Source organism: Astyanax mexicanus, chromosome 12 (genome assembly GCF_023375975.1).
Source record: "Astyanax mexicanus isolate ESR-SI-001 chromosome 12, AstMex3_surface, whole genome shotgun sequence".
In the NCBI taxonomy this organism is placed as follows: Eukaryota; Metazoa; Chordata; class Actinopteri; order Characiformes; family Acestrorhamphidae; genus Astyanax; species Astyanax mexicanus.
Genome location: NC_064419.1, coordinates 17,288,693 through 17,315,351, shown reverse-complemented (window position 1 = coordinate 17,315,351; position 26,659 = coordinate 17,288,693). Strand labels below are relative to the sequence as shown.

Sequence of the window (26,659 nt, the reverse complement as noted above, 5' to 3'; positions counted from 1 at the left end):
GCAACAAATATAATCTCATAGAATTCAAATATTTAGGACACAGTAGAGCTGCACTGTATTGGAAAATTTGGCATTGGAAATGTGTTTTTAATTTTTTTTTTAAGATTAAATATATCGCGATATTAAACAATGCAGAGCTGAGTCAGTGCAGAGCATTCAAAACCCAAAGAAAACAGTAAAACAACAGTAATTGGCCCTTTAATCAGGCATTTACACAGCCTTTAAACGGTAAATAAGAGCGTTTTTTCTGGGATTAAAAGCGTAAATTCAGTTGTAACTGGAAATATCTGTGCAAAACTGTGCTGAACTGAAGTGTACAGATTTTGACCTGTGCGTTTACAAGCTTGTGGTTACCTCGTGTTTATTCCTGCACAACCCCTCCCCCTTGTGCTTCTCAGGTAGCAACAGCCCGTCACACAGACACAGAGACAGCACTGTGTATCCGATTCTTGTGTCAAGAATCAAAACATTGCAACATGATGTGTTCGATTTAATTGCATGCGATGCCAATGACGATGCCTAAACGATATATCGTGCAGCCCTAGGACACAGTCACAAATGAATGAAGTAAGATCCACACTGTCTTTCCCAAATGTTATCATAAGAACAGGCTTTTCAAACGGACAGTGTTTGTTTAACCACTACTGGAAAATGTGATTATTATGCCTTTTATTGGCTTCCTAATGACTTGTTTTTGGCAGGAGTGTGTGTTAAAGCTGCTCGACCCCTCACTGTAAAATCCACTATGACCAGCTAAAGACAGGGAGAAGTAAAGGAGAGGGTTTAAAGTGCTGACACACGGACTCCTAAGTGGGAAACTAAGCAGGGCTCCAAGATAATAAGCCAACAAACCCAGAAGGGTCTGCTCCCATTTAAGTTGATAAATGCTCTCACTGAACAGAGGAATCCGACACACTGAGTGAGAAAAACAGAAAAAAAAAACATACCTCAGAGACTGAACAGAATACAGATCACACAACGCCTTTTAATGAATAATAATGTAATAATGATCGTACCACACACAGCCTATAGAGCTACTGTTTCACACAAAAACAAACAGATTATTTACTGATAGCAGCTCAGAGGAAGCAATAGTAATATGAGCGAAGTGTTGTTTTGAGTAAGTGTAACGTATACAGATCTGCTTAAGGACAGAAGTTAATTAGCTCAGTCACTCGAGACCATCCAGGTTCTATGAAGTTAAAAGCTCAATACGGTTTACACTGGCAGCTGTTTATCAGGTAGTCTGAAACTGATCACACACCACAGACACAGACACACACACCACAAACAGAGTTGCCTCTGTTGCATCTCAGATAAGAGACACCTAAATGCTTCACAGAGTATTTTGGTTTGTTTAACACTTTTTTACTACATGATTCATTATGTGTTTCTTCATAGCCTGGAAGATTTAGTAATAATTAACAATGTAGAAAATGTCGGAAAAATATATAAAAACACTAAATGAGAAAGTGTGTTCAAACTTTTGACTAGTACTGAATATATTCTTTATGACCAAAAAAAAAATCAATCAATTGATAGCAACTCCTGCTCTTTACTCTTATCTGAAAACTGAACCAATGGATATACTTCACAGTTACTCCTAACACATCTACTTTAAATGTTAGGAAATGTTTATTATTCTTCCAAGTTACCATTTTTATGTTTACATTTATATATTTTGTTTGTATATAAGACGTACTGGCATGAGTGGATCAGGTACAGCAGTGCTGCTGGGTTTTTTAAACACTGGGCACTACTGTAAAGCACTGCGTTGTTGTAAAGCTGTGCAATACTGTAAAGCACTACTACTGTAAAGCTGTGCAATATTGTAAAGCACTACTACTTTAAACCACTGCACTACTGTAAAGCAATAGTTCTGTCAAGCCCTGTACTACTGTAAAGCAGTGCACTAATGTAAAACACTGCACTATTGCACAGCAATGCACTGCTGTAAAGCTGTGCAATATTGTAAAGCACTACTACTTTAAAGCTGAGCACTATTGTAAAGTACTGCTAATGTAAATCACTATTACTGTAAAACACAACACTACTGTAAAGCACTAGTACTGTCAAGCATTGTACTACTGTAATGCACTACTACTGTAATACAGTGCACTAATGTAAAGCACTGCAAATGTAAAGCACTATTACTGTAAAGCATTGCACTACTGTAAAGCACTATTACTGTAGAAGCACTGTACTACTGGAGAGATTCAGTAAAACATATTAAAATCATAATTAGTGGAGTCAATTGATTGGATACTGGATTGTAAATACAAAAACCAATGTTAGATTATCTAAACTGAATTATTTTTATATTAGTGGCATTTAACACTGTAATAAGGATTTTTATTATTCACAATTAAAATGGTGATACTTCCCTGTAATTTTGTGAGAAAGACAAAAAAAACTGTAGTGTGTGATCTGTCAAATAAATATTATATATTTTATTATATATTATTGTAATATCTCAGGGCAGTTTTGATGATTTTAAATACTTTAATGTGCAGAATTAACGTTTAACAGAGAACTTTAGCATCAAATTCCTCCATGTTTATCAACAACAACAACTAAAGAATGAATTATGATGGACTTAGCGCCGAACATGAGTCACAACAGTCTCATTACTTTCATACATCAGTTTTCCTCATTTTTAATGATAAACATTGTAGGTTGTGGATCATCTAATAAGATTTTAATGATCTGAAGGGATCTGCTGCATATTTTACCTACAACCTCACAATGAAGTTGTGAACTGAAGCTGAGCTACAGAGAAACAACAGAATATGTATCAAACACACAACACTGATCCAACCAGTCACATTAAAGCAGTGTGCAAAAAATAATGTTGATCACTTCTGTAGCTCAGATGAATTAGTGGTCACTTTACTTCTAATGCTTCAGAGAGAGGGAAAATAGTCATGTTGGAGCCGTATTTGACACGAGCACATAAAAACGCAATACTGTGCCCAGGGAGCTTGATAATCTCGTAATAAGTGCTTGATAATCTCGTCGCTACTGTTGCATTATTTAGCAATCAGGGCTTGCTTTGGCTTTTATGCCAGTGTTGTGCTTGGCGTGTAAACCGCAGGCGATCTCCAAGACCAGAAACGAAGCCAAAGTCAACGCCGGTGCAGCGCTGAGTATTTCCAGCTGAGAAGAGGAACAAGGGCTTTACTGACCGTAGATCACAGTCAGCAGCTCTCTGGAAGCAGACAGCGCCTTTTACACCTTCAACAATACAACAATCCCACCACAAGAAATCACAGACTTGAGGGACCAAATAGTTTGTCTAAACTTCACCAGCTACTTTCATTAGAAATCAAATCGCTCTGTCACACAGAGGAACAAAGGGTACAGGTGAATGAAACTTATGGACAGTTAGGTCCATAAATATTTGGACAGTGACTCAACGTTCATGATTTGGGCTCTGCAGTGAGGAAATTAAGTACTTGAACAGCCTGCTACTTTGCAAGTTCTTCCACTTAGAAGTCATGGAGGGGTCTGAAACTTTCACTGTAAGAGACATAATCTACAAAAAAAATACATTTGGAAATCACAGCGTATGATTTTTTAATAATGTATTTGTGTGTTACTGCAGCAAATAAGTATTTAAACACCTGCCAATCAGCAAAAATTCTGGCTCTCAAAGACCCGTTAGTCCACCTCTAAAAAGTCCACCTCCATTCCACTCATTATTCTAAATTAGAAGCACCTATTTGAGGTCGTTAGCTGCATAAAGACACCTGTCCACCCCACACAATCAGTAAGACTTCAACTACTAACATGGCTAAGACCAAAGAGCTGTCCAAAGACACCAGAGACAAAGTTGTAGACCTCCACAAGGCTGGAAAGAGCTACGGGGCAATTTCCAAGCAGCTTGGTGAAAAAAGATCAACTGTTGGAGCAATTATTCGAAAATGGAAGAAGCTTAACATGACTGTCGATCTCCCTCGGACTGGGGCTCCATGCAAGATCTCACCTCGTGGCGAATCAATGATCCTAAGAAAGGAGAGGAATCAGCCCAGAACTACACGGGAGGAGCTGGTCAATGACCTGAAGAGAGCTGGCACACTGTTCCCATGGTAACTGTGGGTAATGCACCAAGACGTCATAGTTTAAAGTCATGCATGGCACAGAAGGTCCCCCTGCTTAAATCAGTTAATCAGCACACCTCCAGGCCCGTCTTAAGTTTGCCCATGACCATTTGGATGATCCAGAGAAGTCATGGGAGAAAGTTCGGTGTTCAGATGAGACCAAAATAGAACTTTTTGGTCTTAATTCCACTCGCCGTGTTTAGAGGACAAAAAGTGATGAGTAGCATCCCAAAAACGCCATCCCTACTGTGAAGCATGGGGGTGGAAGCATCATGCTTTCTGACAGGACGACTGTATTAAGGAGAGGATGACCAGGGCCGTGTATTGCAGGATTTTGGGGAACAACCTCCTTCCCTCAGTTAGAGCATTAAAGATGGGTCGTGGCTGGGTCTTCCAACATGACAATGACTCAAAGCACACAGCCAGGATAACCAAGGAGTGGCTACGTAAGAAGCATATCAAGGTTCTGGAGTGGCCTAGCCAGTCTCCAGATCTAAACCCTATAGAAAATCATTGGAGGGAGCTCAAGCTCTGTGTTTCTCAGTGACAGCCCAGAAACCTGGCTGATCTGCAGAAGATCTGTGTGGAGGAATGAGCCAAAATCCCTGCTGCAGTGTGTGAAACCCTGGTGAAAAACCACAGGAAATATATGATCTCTGTAATTGCAAACAAAGGCTACTGTACCAAATATTAACATTTATTTTTACAGGTGTTCAAATACTTATTTACATCAGTAACACACAAATAAATTATTTTAAAAATCATACATTGTGATTTCCGGATTTCTTTTTTAGATTATGTCTCTCACAGTGAACATGAAAGATGAACCTAAGATGAAAATTTCAGAGAGAACCTGCAAAGTCGCAGGGTGTTCAAATACTTATTTTCCTCACTGTACTTTATACATCAGCCTCGTTGTGTGCTTTGTGAGATGTATGGGATTCATATCGCTTGTGTATTCTGCACTGACTTTTAACTCAGTGGAAATTTAATAAGAGGACCTCTAACACGCAAGTCTGGCCTAAATACTAACAGCTGGGTGGAAATGAGGGAAATGAGCCGAACTTCTGCATCCAGCTTTAATGTCAGGAGCAGCTGAACTGTGGTTAGTTTGGGTATTTGTTTATAAGCTTGATGTCAAACTCTCTTTTCAGGTCCATGGAAGGACTGTCTAGAGGCGCTGGATGGTGGGCACACCAATAGCGGCATGTTCCTGGTGAAACCTGAGAACACCAATAAGCTGATGCAGGTGTGGTGCGACCAGAGACAAGATCCTGGGGGCTGGACAGTCATTCAAAGACGTATGGACGGCTCTGTCAACTTCTTCAGGAACTGGGAGACGTATAAGGTTAGAGCAAAGCATGAGCATAATTATCTTGACTGGTAGGTAATGCACTGGGCATTTCCAAACAATTAAATAAACAATAACAGTAATCAAAAATACACCTTGGAATGCAGAATCTTAACTTAAAATACGTACATGAGGGCTCTGAGTGGTCCAGCAGACCAAGGCGCTGCCACTATGATCAGGAGATCGGCAATTCGAATCCTATTAATGTAGCTTGTCATCAGCAACTGGAGCCCAGAGAGCACAATTGACCTTGCTCTCTCTCTGAGTGGGTAGATGGTGCTCTCTCCCCCCACATCACTCCAAAGGGTACTGTTGATCAGCACAAGGCTGCGTCTGTGAGCTGATGTATCGGAACCGAGTCGCTGCACTTTCCTCAGAGTGTGCTGTGATGCTACTGGGCAATGCTGCATTAGCAGAAGTTCAAAAGAGGTGGGGGCTGACTTCACATGCATCAGAGGAGGCATGTGCTAGTCTTCACCCTACTGGTGTTGGGGGATGACTAGTGATTGAAATAAAATTATTAAAAATTCAAGTGTGAAAGTGTTTTTGACTGTATCCTGAATCGTATCCTTCAATCAGCTTTATATGCTGTATTTTTTGCACTATAGGATGCACTTAAAATCGTTAATCTTTCCAAAAAACAGAAGTGCACTTTATATATGAATTTTACCAGTCAGGTTGTAAGGAGTGGTTGAAAGGACTCTATTAAGTACAGCTTAATACAGGAGTTTCAGTGATGTTTCTCCAGCACTAATGCTGGAGCAGTATTAGCATTAGCCACCAACCTCACTAAGTGACCAAAAGTAAAGCCTCTAAACTGACCAAAACTCTGCTGATTCTTTAGATTACACCACTAAAAACTATACACTATAACAAATAAAAAATATCAAACTTGATCATTATATTTTCTGTTTCTGAACAGCAAGGCTTTGGGAATATAGACGGAGAGTACTGGCTGGGGCTGGAGAACATTTACTGGTTGACCAACCAGGGAAACTACAAGCTGCTGGTGACGCTGGAGGACTGGTCCGGCCGCAAGACGTTTGCGGAGTACGCCAGTTTCAGACTGGAACCAGAGACGGACTTCTACAAGCTCAGGGTGGGGCGTTACCATGGTAACGCTGGAGATTCGCTCACCTGGCACAACGGCAAGCAGTTCACCACACTGGACCGAGATCACGACGTGTACACAGGTAACAACCAAGACACAGCAAAGCACCTCAGCACAGGTCACAATAGCAGAGTGCAGATCAAAGACTCTTAAACACGCATAAAATATAATCTGATCAAGAAAGAGATTATTATTTCTATAGTTTGATCAAATTTCATAAAATCTAAATGGAAGGCAAGACCAGATTTGAGAAAATTAAGAATAAGGGAATGGAAGTGACCATTAGTTAGAACATTGTCTACTTACAGTGGTGTGAAAAACTGTTTGCCCACTTCATGATTTACTATTTTTTGCATGTTTGACACTCTTATATGTTTCAGATCATCAAACAAATTCTTTTATTATTCAAATATTATTCTAATTATTCACAAGTAAACACAAAATGCTGTTCTTAAACAAAGGTTTTTATTATTAAGGAAGAAAAAATCTGAACCTACATTAGCAGCAACAACTGCAATCAAGCGATTTTAGTAATTTGCAATTAGTCTTTCACAGCGCTGTGTACAATATTGTTGCAATTCCTCCACATTTGAGAATCTCAATAGGATTCGGGTCAGGATTTTGATTAGGCCACTTCAAAGTCTTTGTTTTTCTTAAGCTATTCAGAGGTGGACTTGCTGGTGTGTTTTGGATCATTGTCCTGCTGCAGAACCCAAGTTCACTTCAGCTTGATGTCACAAACAGATGGCCGGACATTTTCTTTTAGGACTTTTTGGTAGACAGTGGAATTAATGGTTTCATTCATCACAGGGTTTAGATTTTTTCCTCCCTTAATAATAAAAACCTTCATTTAAAAACTGCCTTTTGCCTTTACTTGTGTTGTCTTTGACTGATATTTAAATTAGTTTGATGACAAATATGCAAAAAAATAAGAAATCATAAAGGGTGCAAACACTTTTTCACAACATGCCACAATATTGGACCAATAAATGGCTCATTCAAGAATTATGATTTAAAAAAATTACAAACAATATTTTGAATCAGAATTCCACACAATAGTGATAAAGTAAATGCCTACTGCCTGCTGTACTTATTGGTGCTATATAATAATATGTTATAACATGTACTCACATATATGATGTAATATGGACATATACAAAATATATAATAGAAGAAAAAATTGGTCCATTGAAGAAAAATGTTAAAAAGAAGAAGTACAAACAACAAGAATGTGCACAATAATGCTAAATGTGCTCATACTGCCCAGCTGCATGTTGATAAACAGCTTGATGATGTTCTTGATCTTCTTCCAGGTAACTGTGCCCACTACCAGAAAGGAGGCTGGTGGTATAATGCCTGCGCCCACTCGAACCTGAACGGCGTGTGGTACCGGGGAGGACACTACCGCAGCCGCTACCAGGATGGAGTTTACTGGGCGGAGTTTAAAGGAGGAGCCTATTCCCTAAAGAAAGTAGTTATGATGATCCGTCCCAACCCCAACACATTTCATTAAGTGTGATACAAAATGATGGGGAACTCAGAGATATCCTCTTTTGTGCAATTCTGATTTACGTCATTAATACGTAGTGAGCCCAGCTGGAGGGGTTAGGAAGATAGAGATATCTGAATAAAAGACACAATGACTACAATGGAATTTTATTTGTATAAAACTACAAATCTACAATCTCTAGCCTTTTAAACTGTGCTCTTGATATGGGCTAGATTATTCTACTTTCACTTTGAGTGGTCATAATAAACATGTAACTGTAGTAAAATAAATGTAGTGCCTTCACCAAAATATACCAAGGGACACCATTAGACACAGGACACTCAATCCAGTGGTAAGACATTATGAATAGATTATGGTCTTTTAGTTTGTTTAAAGCAAAAAAGGGTTCATTATTTATTTCAGGGATTGCAATTTATTGTGTAGTTTCTTGAAATGTTGAGTTTTAGTCGTGCAAAAATATGCTGCAATATTAGACAGATAATATCAGAGCAATCTAATTACTTACAATGTATCATTTTCTATACAGTATGACATCTAAAATGTAAATTCTGCATTCACAGAAGCCTATATACAGGGGTTGGACAATGAAACTGAAACACCTGGTTTTAGACCACAATAATTTATTGTGGTGACGGACAGTTCTTGTGGAAACAGGAGAGTTGAGGTGCACATTGAATTCTGTCGAGATTTGAGCAGCCGTGGTTTTATGTTTTTTGGATACAATCCGGGTTAGCACTCGAACATCCCTTTCAGACAGCTTCCTCTTACAGTGTCCACAGTTAATCCTGTTGGATGTGGTTCTGACTTATTGGTGGTACGCTGACATTACCCTGGATACCGTGGCTCTTGATACATCACAAAGACTTGCTGTCTTGGTCACAGATGCGCCAGCAAGACGTGCACCAACAATTTGTCCTCTTTTGAACTCTGGTATGTCATCCATAATGTTGTGTGCATTGCATTTTGAGCAAAACTGTGCTCTTACCCTGCTAATTGAACCTTTACACTCTGCTATTACTGGTGCAATAATGAAGATTGGCCACCAGGCTGCTCCAATTTAGCCATGAAACCTCCCACACTAAAATGACAGGTGTTTCAGTTTCATTGTCTAACCCTTGTACTTTGTTTTGATATGACCTGCTTGTTAGCAATACAAGGTAACCTGACATGTCTCTTTATTATACACTGCCTGGCCAACAAAAGAAGGCGCCACCAAAAATGAATCCTGGCTTTGTCATCAGGGAAGAAAAAATCCATTGATTTAACCTGGTCTATATTCATTATATTCAGGTAGTCAGCTGATCTCATTCTTTCAGCACATACTGTTGCTGAACCTAGACCTGCAGACCAACTGCAGCATCAACCCCACATCATTTACTTAGTTAAACACAGGTGACAATTCTTTTTTTGGCCAGGAAGGATATTATGACTTTCCAAAAAGACTACAGCAGGGCTCTTAATCTACTTCCTTTTAGTGCATCATCTTTAGAAGTTTATCTGCAGTAGCTCAGTATGCTACATACACTCTGCTTTGCTGAGTTTAGCCCTGCAGCAGAACTGTTTTCATCCATTGAAGAGTCACTGAGGAACTGTGATTACAATGCACAGAATGTCCAAGAATACCACTAAGGCCGTATTCAAGGAGCTGTGTTATGTCATCAATCCTACACAGTGGAAATTTGATTCTGGAGAAGCTCTTTTCCTTTGAAACGTGCAGCCTGGCTACAGTGGCCCTCAGGTAATTTGAGTTTGAGACCTTGGACTACAGGCGCAAACACATCAGGTAGATTGTGAGGCTTCATAAAATGCAGCAGCCTGAACAACACTGCAAAAACAAAGAATGCAGATATCCCCAACCCTAACACACAACAAGCACCAAGTAACTTAAACCTAACAATTTTACTGCTGTCTAAATCTTAGTCTTATATCTGATATCTAACAAATTCATGATGTAAACAGTAGTGACCAAAATTAAATTTTTTACATTTAATAGAGTTAAACAGCAGGTTAAAGCATTCTCAGAGGTTTTATAGGCATGTCTTTATATAAAAAGCACCTCTCGTATTAAATTCAGATATTCTGCAATATCTGTGTGTTTATGATAGCTTTCATCATACTCCCAGGTTTGCTTCTGAAGAATCAGAAACTGTAAGTACTGTATAAATATTAAATGTTGGAATCAAAGGCCCAACACATTTCTGTATATAGAATCATTTTGTTGGAAATATTTGTAACAAATGCAAGTGTAACAAATGCATCCTGTAACAATAAAGAGTTGCAATAATAATGTACAGATACATTTTGGTCTTTTTTTTTTTTTAGGGTTTTATGAAAATTTCAGAGTTTTGTTCATTAAATTCAACATTCCACAATGTAGATATCAGTCACCTTTTTCAAGCTCATGTTTCCACAATCATTCTACATTGTGTCCGTATTTGTGCATATTCTCTAAAAAGTTTAAGGAAAAGCTTATGGGATGGAGCAGTATCACTAACGTTTGTGAGAGCATTGTAGCCAAGCACTCAAGCAAATGGCAATCACAGCCATATGGACACAATGAAAAAGAAACTCTGGCAGAAGAGAAAATACATTGCCACATCATTTTGCATTGTTTATAATTGGTTAAAAACTTCAGAGGCTCTGATCTGCCCTCTAGCGTCCTTTTATTTCTGAGGTATGTGTGTAATTAAAGTGGTAGTCTGTATTATTTTGTTTCTAAACTGAAAGCAGAAGCATTTCTGAGTGGAGAAGGGACAACATATTGTGTTTAACGGTAGCAGTGAGCTGGAACAACCATCCCTGCTAAGCCTAATATATTCATTCTAAAAACTGGGGTGTCGGGTCACTTTTCCCGGGCGTTGTTCCCACAGCAAAGCAACTGGTGGAGCAATGGAGACTTCAGAAGGGGAAACTCAGAGATCAGTAGCTCATTTACTCATAGTAAAACCAAAGAAAAGAAGGAGTGAAGTTTCTGACTGAGAGCTCTCTCTCTCTCTCTCTGGCTGAACATAACCTGGAATCGGACTCATCCGCTCAGAAAGGAGACCGCATCACACCCGCCCAGTTTAAAATTATTTTTCCGCATGCTTGATGCAATAAGCCATTCTTACCAGAGAGGGCCCTAAATCCCCAAACTTAATGATATCAGCTTTAAATAAGATGCCATTACTTTGTTTCAAATAATTCAGGGCAGTCTTGTCATGTTACTGACTGAATACATTTTATCATGTTTTAAGATGAACAATAAGGCGAAGTTATGGTGAGTTTTTTTTTTTTTTTTAACTCCATTTTGATCAATACAATACAATTCCAATATTGAAATGACAAAGTATAAAGACACACTACATGATATTAATCCTCACGCACTGACACATTTATTTGGGCAATATGATTAATATATATATTTTATCACGATATTTAAAGACATTTTCATAATACACGGTATTTATTGATAGATAAAATGCATAAGCAGTGTCAGATTCTCACAAACAGCTATTCAAACACTCTTGTGTTAGGAAGAGTGATTTGTTTTCTGTCTTTGGTGCATATCATCCAATTTTTTTACACTTTTTTAAGTGCTTAGTGTATTTTTCACACTATATGGCGCAATTAAAATGCTTTAATTTTCCCAAAAATTGTCAGTGCGCCTTATAATCTGGAGCACAAAAGGCATGCCGAAGAAGTACAGCGTTATAATGGAGTTTCAGTGAAGTTTCTCCAGCACTGAGGCTGGAGCAGTATTAGCATTAGCTGCTAATCGCAGTGCTAGCTCTTTTGCTATTCAGAGGTGAGTATATTAGATTCTAGTCTGCATGTTTACCATGTTCAAACAAGCTATGTGGGACAAACCGCTAGCTAATAGCCTCCTGGATAATCGAAACACTTAGCGTTCCTCAGTGTAGCACTGTTGGGCAGAACTTACTACAGCTAAACGACGCTAACCGTGGCTAGCGCTGCTGCTAACTGCGCTGTTGAAAATAATGGAAATCTTAGCTTACTGTAAATAAACAGAAACACTTTACTCACCCAAATAAACAGTTTTTAGGAGAGAAATCTGTGTAGATTACTGTGCGACACCCCTGTACCTTACTATTGTTGCTTAAAATGCGCCTCATAATCTAGTGCGCCTTATAGTCCGTAAAATATAGTATGTTATTCTGAATTTGCCATCCCTCCCCACTAGCAGCTTTCATTAGTAAACCTCTAATTAACTTGGTTATTTATCACCATGAAAGCATGAACATGAGAGAAGATTCAGAGTGAATCCTGCAGTTGTAATAGTCGTTCACTGTAATGGATTGCAGTAGAACTGCAGTCGAGCTCTACTGACAAATATAGAGTGACAGGGTGTTAAACCTCAGGCATGCCAGAGCCCCTTCCTGTCCCAGCAGCAGAAACACACCCTGTCTGCTGCAGCCCAGAGTCTTTAAGCAAATGATGCTGGAAAATAAAGTGAAGTAACAGTATCCCTAAACAGAGCGAGCCAGAAAAACAGGTGCATGTCTTAAAAAAAGGAGAATTGGTAACGGAAAAACCACAGTGTCAAACGGCAAGCTGTAAAACCACTGCATTATACAAAACAGTGCTGTGATAAATAAATGATGAGACCTGGCTAATGAAACACTACATACACCAAATTAAGGATTCGGCTCCAACAGGGTCATGTTTTTTTTTGTGCTTCAGGGGGTCCTATTCTTTTGGCATTGGCAGAGACTAGACAAGATGTGTGCATGTGCAGTTGCACAACTGTGTCAACAATGGGTGTAACTTATTGTAGCCTGCTGCTCTCATTAGAAGGAGTGTTTACAAACATATGGTGGCATATAGTCACTTTAATTTGGTTGAATTATCAGAAACTACTATAAGCCAAAATTACTCTCCTAGCCATCGCCCTCCCAGCCAGTGTGATGGAGGAGGTCAGTTATTTTCAAAACACCTAATATAAAATTTTAACCTAGAAGAGCCCATGCTGGTGTACAGTGAAAATAAAATAAATAAAATAAGTATTTGATACGCTGCAGATATTGCACAAGAAATGCTAATTAATTATTTAAAAATCATACATTTCTTTCTATTCTGTCTCTCACAGTTGAAGTGTAACTACAATAAAAAATTTCAATTGTAGGTGGGAAAACTGCAAACTCGACAGTATATTAAACACTTATTTTCCCCATTATTGTTTTCCTGGCCCTTTAAAATATGTGTAAAAGGCCCCTCAGTTACACATACTGAACATCCTGAGAGCATCACTACAGAACAATGTTTAATTACGTGTTCGACTCTATTTACAAAATGTACATGTGCTCCTTAAAAAGTGCATTTTTCTTTGTTACAACCATTTAATCATTCAAATGCTTAAGGTAACCAGTAGAACAACTAGAGTGACATGTTATAATACAAGTTTAAAACTGTGGTTTGGGTCTTTTATCACCTTCTTCAAATCTTCATCACATTAAGAATAAAAAAACATGAAGGAGATGCTCAATTAAATTAATTCTGAATTTGACAGTGCCTTGAAAAAGTGTTTATACCCCTTTGAATTTTCGACATTTTCATGTTACACCCACACATTTTAATGTATTTTACTGGGATTTTAGAAAATAATTAGTAGTAAGTAGTAGTAAGTAATTGTGAACAAAAAAAAATATTTTCAATTTTTTTTACAAATACAAAAAATGTGACATGCAAAAGTATTCATCTCCCTCCCTCTGAAACCCATAATTAAAATCCTATGATTAATTGCCTTTAGAAGTCATCAAGTTAGTGGTGTCCACCTCTGAGTATTTTAGTGTAAATAGACCTGTTCTGTGAAAGCATCAGAGGTTTGTTACAGAACGCTAGCAAGCAAACAGCATCATTGGAACCAAGAAACACACCAGGCAGGTTAGAGATAGAGTTGTGGAGAAGTGTAAAGCAGTTAGGTAAAGTTATAAGAAAAAACCCAATTTAGAACATCTCAATCCATCATCTCAAAATGGAGTATGGCACAACTGTAAACCTACCAAGACATGGCTGTCTCCCTAAACTGACAGCCTAGGCCAGGATACCAATAATTAGAGAAGCAACCAAGAAGCCCATGGTCACTCTGAAGGAGCTGCAGAGATCCACAGCTCAGGTACACTATAAGTTGTGTACTCCACAAACATGGCAATAAGAGAGACATTTTTGAAAGGAAGCCAAAAAGAAGTGCTGTCGGTGACCCAGCAAACGTGGAAGAAGGCGCTGTGGTCAGATAAGACCAAAGTTGAACTTTTTGGCCTAAACACAATATGCTGTGTGTGGCAGAAAACTAACACTGCATATCAACCTCAACACACCATCCCCACTGTGAGACATGGTGGTGGCAGCTTCTAGATGCGCAAAGCTGGTAGAGACATACCCCAAAAGACTTGTGGCTCTACCAAGTATCGACCAAGGGTCTTTTTGCTTCACATTTACTTCCTATTTTGTGTGGTTCTATCATTTAAAAACAAAAAATATATATATACATTTAAGTTTGTAGGTGTACCATGAAAAAAGGGGAAAAGTTCAAGGCGTATGAATACTTTTTAAGGCACTGTATATCAATAGTCAGACCTGGCTTATTGGAGATGCAGAATCCAATGCTGTGATATTATTATAAGGAATATAATATAACTGTGGCCAACAGTGAAAATATCTCACTTTGCTGCTGATCAGTTCTGCCTGTGTCTACAGAAACACAGGAAATAAGTACAGAACATAAGCATTTCACAGGGCCATTAATCACTCCCCATCTACCTTCCACACATACAGTTGTGGTCAAAAGTTTACATACACTTGTAAAAAAAACATAATGTTATGGCTGTCTTGAGTTTTCAATAAGTTCTACAACTCTTATTTTTCTGTGATAGAGTGATCGGAACACATACATGTTTGTCACAAAAAACAGTCATAAAATTTGGTTCTTTCATAAATTTATTATGGGTCTGCTGAAAATGTCACCAAATCTGCTGGGTCAAAAATATACATACAGCAACAAAATTTGTCAATTTTGGTGATGTAGCGAGTTGTGTCAATCAAATTAGCTTCATGTCATGGCCTCTTCACTTCTTGTAAGTGATTCTGATTGACTACAGCTGTTGACTTCTCATGAGCCCATTTAAATAGGGCTCATTTGACCCAGTGATTAGACTCAGCTACAAAAGCTACAATGGGAAAGTCAAAGGAACTCAGTGTGGATCTGAAAAAGCGAATTATTGACTTGAACAAGTCAGGGAAGTCACTTGGAGCCATTTCAAAGCAGCTACAGGTCCCAAGAGCAACTGTGCAGACAATTATACGCAAGTATAAAGTGCATGGAACAGTTGTGTCACTGCCACGATCAGGAAGAAAACGCAAGCTATCACATGCTGCCGAGAGGAGATTGGTCAGGATGGTCAAGAGTCAACCAAGAATCACCAAGAAGCAGGTCTGCAAGGATTTGGAAGCTGATGGAACACAGGTGTCAGTCTCCACAGTCAAGCGTGTTTTACATCGCCATGGACTGAGAGGCTGCCGTGCAAGAAAGAAGCCCTTGCTCCAGAAAAGGCACCTTAAGACTCGGCTGAAGTTTGCTGCTGATCACATGGACAAAGATAAAACCTTCTGGAGGAAAGTTCTCTGGTCAGACGAAACAAAAATTGAGCTGTTTGGCCACAACACCCAGCAATATGTTTGGAGGAGAAAAGGTGAGGCCTTTAATCCCAGGAACACCATGCCTACTGTCAAGCATGGTGGTGGTAGTATTATGCTCTGGGGATGTTTTGCTGCCAGTGGAACTGGTTCTTTGCAGAAAGTAAATGGGATAATGAAGAAGGAGGATTACCTCCAAATTCTGCAGGAAAACTTAAAACCATCAGCCCGAAGGTTGGGTCTTGGGCGCAGTTGGGTGTTCCAACAAGACAATGACCCAAAACACACATCAAAAGTGGTAAAGGAATGGCTAAACCAGGCTAGAATTAAGGTTTTAGAATGGCCTTCCCAAAGTCCTGACTTAAACCCCATTGAGAACATGTGGACAGTGCTAAAGAAACGGGTTCATGCAAGAAAACCATCACATTTAGCTGAACTGCACCAATTCTGTCAAGAAGAGTGGTCAAACATTCGACCTGAAGCTTGCCAGGAGCTTGTGGATGGCTACCAAAAGCGCCTAGTTGCCGTGAAAATGGCCAAGGGACATGTAACCAAATACTAATGTTGCTGTATGTATATTTTTGACCCAGCAGATTTGGTGACATTTTCAGCAGACCCATAATAAATTTATGAAAGAACCTAATTTTATGGCTGTTTTTTGTGACAAACATGTATGTGTTCCGATCACTCTATCACAGAAAAATAAGAGTTGTAGAACTTATTGAAAACTCAAGACAGCCATAACATTATGTTTTTTTACAAGTGTATGTAAACTTTTGACCACAACTGTAAATGCAACACAAACTTTCCAACAGAGGCAAGAATCAACCGGAACACAATCCAGTTAAACCTCAACAAGACTCCTTTTGATTCAGTTTGAACAGGAAGTGAGCAGCTGGAGGCATTCTAATAATTCTAATGATCCGGCTGTTCCTGGCTGGGATGAAGAAGAAAGAATGAATAAGAGTGAGTGATCACGCCAGACCGCTTTCCCAACAGAGCCACAGCTTTTAAATAAGCTCAATAGAGGAATTCGTCCTGCCTGCTGCCATTACTGTCCACAAAATCTTCACAGGAGACTGATGTGTTTGTAAATCACTGCATACTGATCCTCCCAAACCCCTAATCTACACAGATTTTTCTCCTGAAAACTGTTTATTTGGCTGAGCAAAGCAGTTCTGTTTATTTATATTAAGCTTAGATTCCCGAATTTCACCAGCACTAAGGCTGGAGCATTAGCATTAGCGGTTAACTAATTAGCATTAGTGGTTAACTCCGCAGTTTAGTGACAGCGCTACACTGAGAAACCCTGAGAGCTCTGATAAGGCAGGGCAATATTAGCAAGTGGTTGTCCCACGAAGCTTGTTTTAACACAGTAAACATGCAGGATACAGGCCGATAATTTCCCCTCTGAATGGCAAAAGAGCCAGCGCAGTTAGTGGGTAATGCTAATGTTGCTCCAGCGGTGCTAGTCGTGGTTAACAGCAGGCTACAAGCCAATAATGCTCACCTCTGAACATCCCAAGAGCTAACCGGTTAGCAGGAAATGCTAATGCTGATCCCCTAGTTCTAGCCAGGGTTAGGAGCAGGCTACAGGCAGATAAAACTTACATCTGAACAGGGAAATAGCGGTTAGTGGCTAATGCTGATGCTATTCCAGCCCCAGTGCTGGTGAACTAAACTGAAAGTCCTTTATAATGCTGCGGATACTTCACTGCTCCTTACAACCTGACTGTTACAATTCATACATAAGGTCAGGGGTGTCCAAACTTTTTTTGTTGTGGGCCAGAAGGAGAAATATATTTGAAGTCACGGGCCACAGACTCTGTAATAAAACAAATAATGAATTATACCACTTTAAATAATACATTTTCCTGATTTCTTTTATTTACACACCATTTTCCTTGACTTACTATCTTTATCTATCTTTGACAGTGTTGTGTAAATCGACAATCGATTTTTTAAATTGATGGTTAATTTCTTGATGTCTGAACACTCTCGCCCATTTTAGACTCTTTGGCCCGTTTTCTGCGCTACAACTGAGCACTCTCTCCGCTTTTAGACTCTTTGGCCCGTTTTCTGCGCTACAACTGAGCACTCTCTCCGCTTTTAGACTCTGTGGCCCGTTTTCTGCGCTACAACTGAGCACTCTCTCCGCTTTTAGACTCTGTGGCCCGTTTTCTGCGCTACAACTGCGCACCTTCTAAGCTTTTAGACTCTATGGCCCGTTTCTGACACCTAGCGTTTGAATCTCACATTATAAAAACCTGCTTAACAGATGCCAACTTTAATTCTATTCCTAAAATAGAATAGTTTGGACACCCTGCATAAGGTGCACCGGATTAAAAGGCACACTGACGATTTTTGGGAAAATTAAAGGACTTTAAGTGCACCTTATAGTGCGAAAAATACAGTATTTTTTAATATCGAGGTGCTCACTGCTTCAGAGGGTCTACCTACTGATCATTTCTCAAATAAAGATCCACACGCCCAAGTGAATTCATGTTATCTACATAAATTCTACATTATATGCAGAAAACATCACTGAGAACATGACGTCGGCTGCCCATATTATTATTTTATACATGAGCAAGTTAAAAAAAGCACTGACACCAGGCTTCAGTTAAAGCTAGCAAGAATCAGTCACAAAACACTCGGTTTATGATGCACAACCTTCAGCCTAGTCATAACACGTGCTGTGCCACCTCTGCCTCTGCCTCCATCTGCCTGCATCTGCCTCCCAGCAGGGGAATTCTATCACTAACACTTTAGACTGCATGTGAAACCGTGCAGTTCCATCCAAACAAAGCCATGCAGTACAAAACTCTACATACTGATACAGTACAAAACTGTAAAAATATGCTTTAGTTTTTTACTATAAAAAAATACTCTACTCTGCTAAACACAGACAAACAACAGTAGTAAGAAGAAATCACTGTTTTTAGTTACTAATATGTTAGAGCCCAGCTCTGACCCAGTTCGTTGCACTGCACACACTATATACAGTGATGTGAAAGTGTTTGCGCCCTTCAAATATTAAATATTATACCACAGTTAATTCCGACCCTGTAATGTGATTGGCTAAGAGGCGTTTTATGAGTGTCATTATCAGCCGGTAATGCACTGTAACCGAAGCTCTCCATGTATTACACAGCTACAAACAGAGCAGCAATGGAACTATTTTAACTCGCAGAGTTTTTTTTAACCAATCAGATCGTATTTTCTCATCCTCTTTAACTCAACTTTAAAAGCAATTATGAAACTGTGGTATGATTGCAATAATACTCACACAGCAGTGCCAATATTACACATTATAGCACTCCCTTTTGTGTAGTATTGCTTAATTAGTTAAAGACAACACAAATAAACACAAAATGTAGTTTTTAAATAACGGTTTTCATTATAGTAAAAAATCCAAACCTACATGACCCTGTGCAAATAATAGTTTGCAGCCCCCAACCCCTCTAGCTACACCCAGGCCTAATTACTGCCACACCTGTTCTCAACCATAAAATCTCTTATAATGACACAGCAAAGTAGAGCAAAAGACACTTAAAAGCTAGACATCATGCCAATTTAAAAGAAAATTCAAGAAAAAATAAAAATAATTTAGGTCTATCAGCCTGAAAAATGTTATAAAGCCATTTCTAAAGTTTTGGGACTACAGCGAACCACAGTGAGAGCCATTATCCACAAAAGGCGAAAACATGGAACAGTTGTGAACCTTTCCAGAGATGGCCGGTCAACCTAAATTAGCACAAGAGCTCAGCCACAGCTCATCCAAGAGGTCACAAAAAAACCCAGAACAACATCCAAAGATCCTTCCTTGTTCATGACTTAAGAAATATAAGAAAGACCATAAGAAATAGACTGGGATAAGATAGATCATATCATAAGATCATATCATATCTCTCTCACAGTACTAAGCTGGCACACATATGCTCTTCACTGGATGTTGAAGACACGCGCTGACAGTAGATTACGTAACACCAACGACTAATTTGAAACTTCCAGATACCACATAGAAGCCATTTCACAGAAACACATGTACTACATAGATGTATAATCCACACATATACATGTTATCATATCTTTTTCCAAATGCTCTTCGTTTTGCAGTCTGTAAGTTAGTATGATTAGGTAGTTTGTTTGGTTATTGTTTCTGGTTAATAAAGTATTATGTCTGAGAATCAGGATTCGGACAGAGAAAAACAACAAGAGAGCCGAGCAGTGAACTACAGTGTTCACTAACTTATGAAGCTATCAATTGTAATACAGAAACTGCTGGTGACTGTTGGTTGAAATAGCATATGTTGTGGTGTTCCACAGGGTTTTACTCTAGGACCTGCTGCTTACTGATGCTCAGGGGTGCAACTACATACGTTTTGAGGTGTATGCAAACATGCTATCAGCATTATTTCTAGATGCAGAATATCAGTTATGTAATATAAAAAAACAGTGTTGGCAACCCCTGTTCTATAACTTATTAGTTTTATGATTCACCATCTACTTACTTACTTGTTATGATCCGTTATACTGTAAATACAGCACCTGTCCTCCTCTTCTGCAAACAGTTTATTAGGGTGAGTAAAGCACTTTTGAAGCTTGTTAGACCATAAGAAAAGTTGCAGTGTTCAAACGTGTAAAAAAAAAGAAGAAAAAAAAAAAGGCTTATAGCCCGGAAATTACGGTACATGCATTTATTAAAGTAATGTTTATCCTCACTGAGCCGTACTTTAGCTTTACTGCTAAAGCACTGAAACATCTGTGAGACTCACCCAGGTAAGGGATGCAGGGAGCCATTTTGAGGGATCTGATGTACTCCCTCATGCGAGTGTAGTTCTCCTCTTTTGATGTCAGGAAGTCCAGCTTCTCAAAAGTGGCCTTATCCTTCCGGCTGATCAGCTGTTTTGGGAGAAAAGGAAAGAAATGCATTAAATTCAGTAATTAGCAATTTAAAAGTAGAATTCCACAAAATCAACAAAAGACATTATATAAATAAATAAAAACAATTTGGTACATCAGTAATGAGAACATTTTAAGGTGTGTATTCACTTTTTTGGAGATACTGTACACGCATACACACACAATATAGACGTTCTAGAATGTCTTTATGAATTAAATGAATCTACACAAAAGCGTATGCTACTAAACGACAGGATGAGCAAATTTGGCTCATCACCTAAAGCATGGCAATAAATCCAGAGTTTATGAGTTTATTACATACTTTTGGCCTTCAACAGAAACACATGGAATTATCATTTTATCTCATCCCCTCCTCTTTAGTAAGACTCTGATGAACTTGATGATTTTACATGGTGTGGTCTAAAAAAAAAAAAAAAAATTAAATCACTACTGTTTTCTCCTCTCTAAAATCAGAATATCTTTATTTGTCATTATACCAGGTATAACAAGATTACATTACAATCATCTTCAGTGTTATAAGGGCCATTCCACCGAATGAGAGCCATTTGCTTGTTATAACTCTTCCAAATTAAACTTTTATTTTTCAGCTCAGAAACTAATAACACATATATATTTATCTATTCAAAACTTATCTTTACTTATCTTTTTTACTAGGCTTCTACAGATGTTCTTTTAATTTAAACATCATCTGCAATTTTCTTTAAACAATATTTAACATAAGCCTACCTCAAGAATCTTTGGATACAATAATATTCATATCTGTACAATATCTGATTTTTATTTTATTTTATTTCATTTAATTTATCTCTTAGCTTATTTTGCTCTTCAGTGCTCTTTATTCCTTTAGTACCTTTAACTATATTCTTATTCTATTTATTGTTTATTGTACCTTCTTTCAACTGTTACTTGTCATACATGTGTTGCTCTCACCAAGCCAAATTCCTTGTATGTGTAACATACTTGGAGAAATAAAGTGATTCTGATTCTGGGGTTGAATGTCCCTAACCAATACTTTAATTTAACAGAGAACACAATCAGGAACAGATAAAATCTTTTGAAATTTATGTATTTTATTTTTTATCACAACAAAAGGCATTTGGCAGGCTGTACTAATACCAGTATTATCACACCAGTGTTATAATACCATTATTATCGTCTGGTCTTTGGACACATTCACCCTTTTACGTAACAGCTTATTTTTTCAATTACAGACCTGAGTAATGCCCTACTTGCCACGTCCTAATCAGTCCTGACAGTGACCTTGTTATTTACAGTATCAGTCAGCTCACACTTCACAGCTAAAATGTACCTGGAGCTTTTAAAACCAACCAGAACTCTCTGCTCTGCCAGCGGGTTTTCACTTTAACGGCATATGGAAAAATGTTCTGAGCTAATGTTCATGTCGAAGGATGTGGTGAAGAGCTGTGTTTACTTAAAAGCAGTGGAAAGACAGTGAGAAGAACTACGGCAGGAAAGCTACTATAGAGGAGCTATCAATCAGACTGTGTGCACTAGGAATGGGAATAATAATATTATGACAATTTTGTGAAATATTTATTTTATGGAGGGTTACACTGTGATTTCAAGTGGCTAGAACCTATTCTAAAAACTAATGAAAGAATGAAAAATACGCTAAAGTAAGAAGCTTTTTTAAAAATGTCCAATTTTTGCCGCCTGCCTCAAACTAGTTGTTCGCTCTCCAGTACCCATTACATCAAAGTTTACAGTATATTAAATCTAACTAGCATTCCACTGCTAGTGTAGCTATTCACCTGAATATATTAGACTCATGTGGATGTATAATGACTTTTGTTCTGGCTTTTTACAAGGCCCATTACCCACTCACCAGGACTCCCCCTATCACTAGCGATGGCCCAACACACCAGGAGGGTGAAGACTAACACATGCTTCCTCCGATACATGTGAAGCCAGCCACTGCTTCCTTTGAGCAGCATTGCCGAGCAGCCAGTGCACTTGGAGGAAAGCGCAGCTACTCAGTTCCTGTACATCAGCTCACAGATGCCCTGTGCTGTAGACATCACCCTAGAAGTGATGTGGGGAGAGAGCGCCATCTACCCACCCGGAGGGAGCAGGGCCAATTTTGCTCCCTCTGAACGCCGGCAGCTTGATGGCAAAGCTGCATGAGCGGCGTCGTATAATGACTTTTTAACATTCATTTATAAGTTGTCTGACCAGAGGAGGACGGGCCACCCTCTTATATATTAGCCTTGATAGTACATGTGATAGTACAAGGTACAGTGCCTTGCAAATGTATTCGGCCTCCTTGAACTTCTCAACCTTTTGCCACATTTCAGGCTTCAAACATAAAGATATGAAATTGTCATTTTTTTGTGAAGGATCAACAACAAGTGGAACGAAATTTATTGGATATTTTAAACTTTTTGTAGAAATAAAAAAACGGAAAAGTGAGGTGTGCAATAATATTCAGCCCCTTTACTTTCAGTGCAGCAAACTCACTCCAGAAGTTCAGTGAGGATCTCTGAATGATCCAATGTTGACCAAAATGACTGATGATAAATAGAATCCACCTGTGTGTAATCAAGTCTCTGTATAAACCTGCACATGCTCTGTGATAGTCTCAAAATTCTGTTTAAAGCGCAGAGAGCATCATGAAGACCAAGAAACACACCAGGCAGGTCAGAGATACTGTTGTGGAAAAGTTTAAAGCCGGTTTTGGATAAAAAAAGATTTTCCAAGCTTTAAACATCTCAAGGAGCACTGTGCAAGAGATCATATTAAAATGGAAGGAGTATCAGACCACTGCAAATCTACAAAGGCCCGGCCATCCCGCTAAACTTTTAGCTCAAACAAGGAGAAGACTGATCAGAAATGCAGCCAAGAGGCCCATTATCACTCTGGATGAACTGCAGAGATCTACAGCTGAGGTGGGAGACTCTGTCCATAGGACAACAATCAGTCATACACTGCACAAATCTGACCTTTATGGAAAAGTGGCAAGAAGAAAGACATTTCTCAAAGATATTCATAATAAGTCTTGTTTAAAGTTTGCCACAAGCCACCTGGGAGACACACCAAACATGTGGAAGAAGGTGCTCTGCTCAGATGAAACCAAAATCGAACTTTTTGGCCACAATGCCAAACATTATATATGTTTGCGTAAAAGCAACACAGCTCATCACCCTGAACACACCATCCCCACTGTCAAACATGGTGGAGGCAGCATCATGGGTTAGGTCTGCTTCTCTTCAGCAGGGACAGGGAAGATGGTTAAAATTGATGGGAAGATGGATGGAGCCAAATACAGGTCCATTCTGGAAGAAAACCTGTTGGAGTCTGTAAATAATAGGGGTGTCACGATTCTCTAAATCCTCGATTCGATTTCATTTTCGATTTGAGGGTCACGATTCGATTCGATTCTCGATTTTCTTGTTTTTTTTTCTTGTTATTATTTTATGCCTCATAAAATTTAAATAATATATTTATTATTATTATTATTATTATTATTATAAATATTATAAATATTATTATTATTATTTATTAAGATATATATGGTAATGCCATCTAGTGACTTTTTTTGGTAGCAACAGTGTGCACTATTAAAACAAGCAGTTTATCAGAGCTGTGTGTGGATGGCTGGTGAAACTGCTCACTTACATGAAGCTGCAGTTCTTCATCCAACCACTAGCAGCAGCAGCACAAGCCCCGCTCTCTTCACTCAGTCACTACTTCAGTACAGCCCAGCCACGGGCTACAGAGCTCAGCCAGTCCGTTTTTACTGTTTCTGTAAACAAATAAAGGTTTTAACCCCACTAACCGGATAATACAGCTCACTACAGTTCATCTTTCAGCCCAAGCAGCTAACAGCAGCAGGTTAGAACAGCCGACACGGAGGCACTGCTCGGATTACATTATGAACAGGTCAGTTAGCGCGCTGCTAACCTCAGGATGTTTATAACTACGGAGTTAAGTGGACACACCACGGCCGCCAGGTAAGTCTTTTAAAGGCTACTGAAGACTATTAAAGGCTATTAGAGTGTAACCCCTGGCTCCCAGGGGTTACAAGAGGTTATTGAAAGCATTATTGGGGGGGCAGAAATCAGTACAGGCTGGTTAGATAAGTGATGTGGGTATTGTCTTATAAATATTTACACATAACTTATATCTCTCCTGAAAAGCTTTTATTTTAGTCAGAAACACGCTTGTGTTTACTTTATCTGAGAGAAAGATGTTTTTTTAATTCAATGGAAAGCAACAGGTGTAGTCAATTATAAGTTTAAGATTTTTAATCCACCTCACTGTGATCTATAGTCAGTGTTCTCAAGCCACACTGACACACGCATTTCAGCGAGTTCACACGCTCTCACCTGCGCGCACCCACCCCTCCGTTAGATACAGATACAAAACCTGCGCGCCCAACCCCCGCCCCCCCTCCCCCGTTGGACAGATAAAAAACAGTGATCACACTCCCGCCGACTGCGCTCATGCAGTGGCTATCTCTATTTAAATGAATAGGATGCGCTGTGTTGGTGCCGCGCCATTTGCGTAGCGCGCTGCGCTATTTGCGTAGCGCGCGCGGGAGGGATCGTCGATCCTCTTTTTGACTTCGATACTCGAGATCGTGACCTCATTTCGATTCGATTTCGATAAAATATCGAGATCGTGACACCCCTAGTAAATAAAGACCTGAGACTGGGACTGAGATTTATAGATTTATCTTCCAACAAGACAATGATCCAAAACATAAAGCAAAATCTACAACGGAATAATTCACTAATAAACGTATTCTGGTGCTAGAATGGCGAAGTCAAAATCCAGACCTGAATCCAGTGAAGAATCTGAGAAAAGAGCTTAAAACTGCTGTTCACAAACTGACGCTCTCCAACCAACCTCTATAAAACTGCTTTGCAACAACATCAGTTGTAAAAAAAAAAAAAAAAAAAAAGCTATATATATACATTTGATTTGATTTATTCGCTTGAACAGCGAAAGTTTTTTCTTTTTCATTTTATAGTAAAAAATTGAAGTGTTTTTTAGACACAAAAAGACATAAAAACTAGACATAAAAACTGCCAAACAGCCAAAAAAATATGTCAATCTCATCACCGTATCCATTAGTGCTTGTTATGACCACAAAATTCCTTTCCTCTATTTCACTCTGGCTTAATATCAGGTCTGTGATCATCACTGAGCTACAGCTCTTCTATTCCCCCCAACACATTATTTATCAAACTCACTATTGTTTTAAGTGAAGGAACGAGTCAATTGTGAGTCTTTAGTAATGTAAACAACATTTTTAGCTAATCCGTCTCCATCCATCTTCACAAAGCTGCAATGGGTTCAAGCCATAGCAGTGTAGTACACTGCCTGGCCCAAAAAATAGTCCCCCACCTGGATTTAAGTAAATAATATGGGGTTGATGCTGCAGTTGGTCTGCAGGTTTAGGTTCAGCAACAGTATGTGCTGAAAGAATGAGGTCAGCTGACTCTACCTGAATATACTGAATATAGACCAGGTTATTCCAAGTTATCAATGGATTTTTTCTTCTCTGATGACACGGGCATATCCCAAAATGACAATGTCAGGATTCATGGGTCTGGAATTGTATAAGAGTGATTCAGGGAGCATGAGATCATCATTTTCACACATGGATTGAGAGTTCACCACAGAGTCCAGAGCTTAACCGCATTGAGAATCTTTGGGATGTGCTGGAGAAGACTTTGTGCAGCAGTCAGACTCTACCATCATCAATGCTGCAAGATTTTGGTAAAAAAATTATGCAGCACTGGATTGTAATAAATATGTTACAAAAAGTGTTACATTGCAGAAACCTATTGAAACAATGCCACAGTGAATGAGTTCCCCAACAAAGTTCCCCAAGGGTGGAACAAACTACCTCCCACTACCAGATCAGGAGAATCTCTCGCTATCTTTAATAAACTCCTGAAGACAGAGCTCTTCAAAGAGCACTTACTCTCCTAACACCTCTAATTCCATTTGATCTTGCTTGCTGAAATCTTAATGAGCAGAGGCACTGACGGGCTGAATGT

General features: G+C 39.0%; 2 protein-coding genes across 3 annotated transcripts in view; one reads left to right on the top strand and one right to left on the bottom strand.

Annotated features, from left to right (window-relative positions):
• The window catches only part of angptl2b (angiopoietin-like 2b), a 35,096-nt gene extending 24,733 nt beyond the window's left edge, over positions 1–10,363 (top strand). For both annotated transcript variants that reach the window (XM_015605509.3, XM_007247977.3), the window contains exons 3-5: positions 5,255–5,448; positions 6,374–6,644; positions 7,876–10,363. In XM_015605509.3, coding sequence (XP_015460995.3) covers positions 5,255–5,448; positions 6,374–6,644; positions 7,876–8,075 — 665 coding nt within the window. In that variant the 3' untranslated portion in view covers positions 8,076–10,363. The remainder of the gene's footprint in view (positions 1–5,254; positions 5,449–6,373; positions 6,645–7,875) is intronic.
• The window catches only part of ralgps1 (Ral GEF with PH domain and SH3 binding motif 1), a 148,373-nt gene that overhangs the window by 79,098 nt on the left and 42,616 nt on the right, over positions 1–26,659 (bottom strand). The window contains exon 8 of the mRNA XM_022670725.2: positions 20,483–20,609. Within this exon, the coding sequence (XP_022526446.2) occupies positions 20,483–20,609 (127 nt within the window). The remainder of the gene's footprint in view (positions 1–20,482; positions 20,610–26,659) is intronic.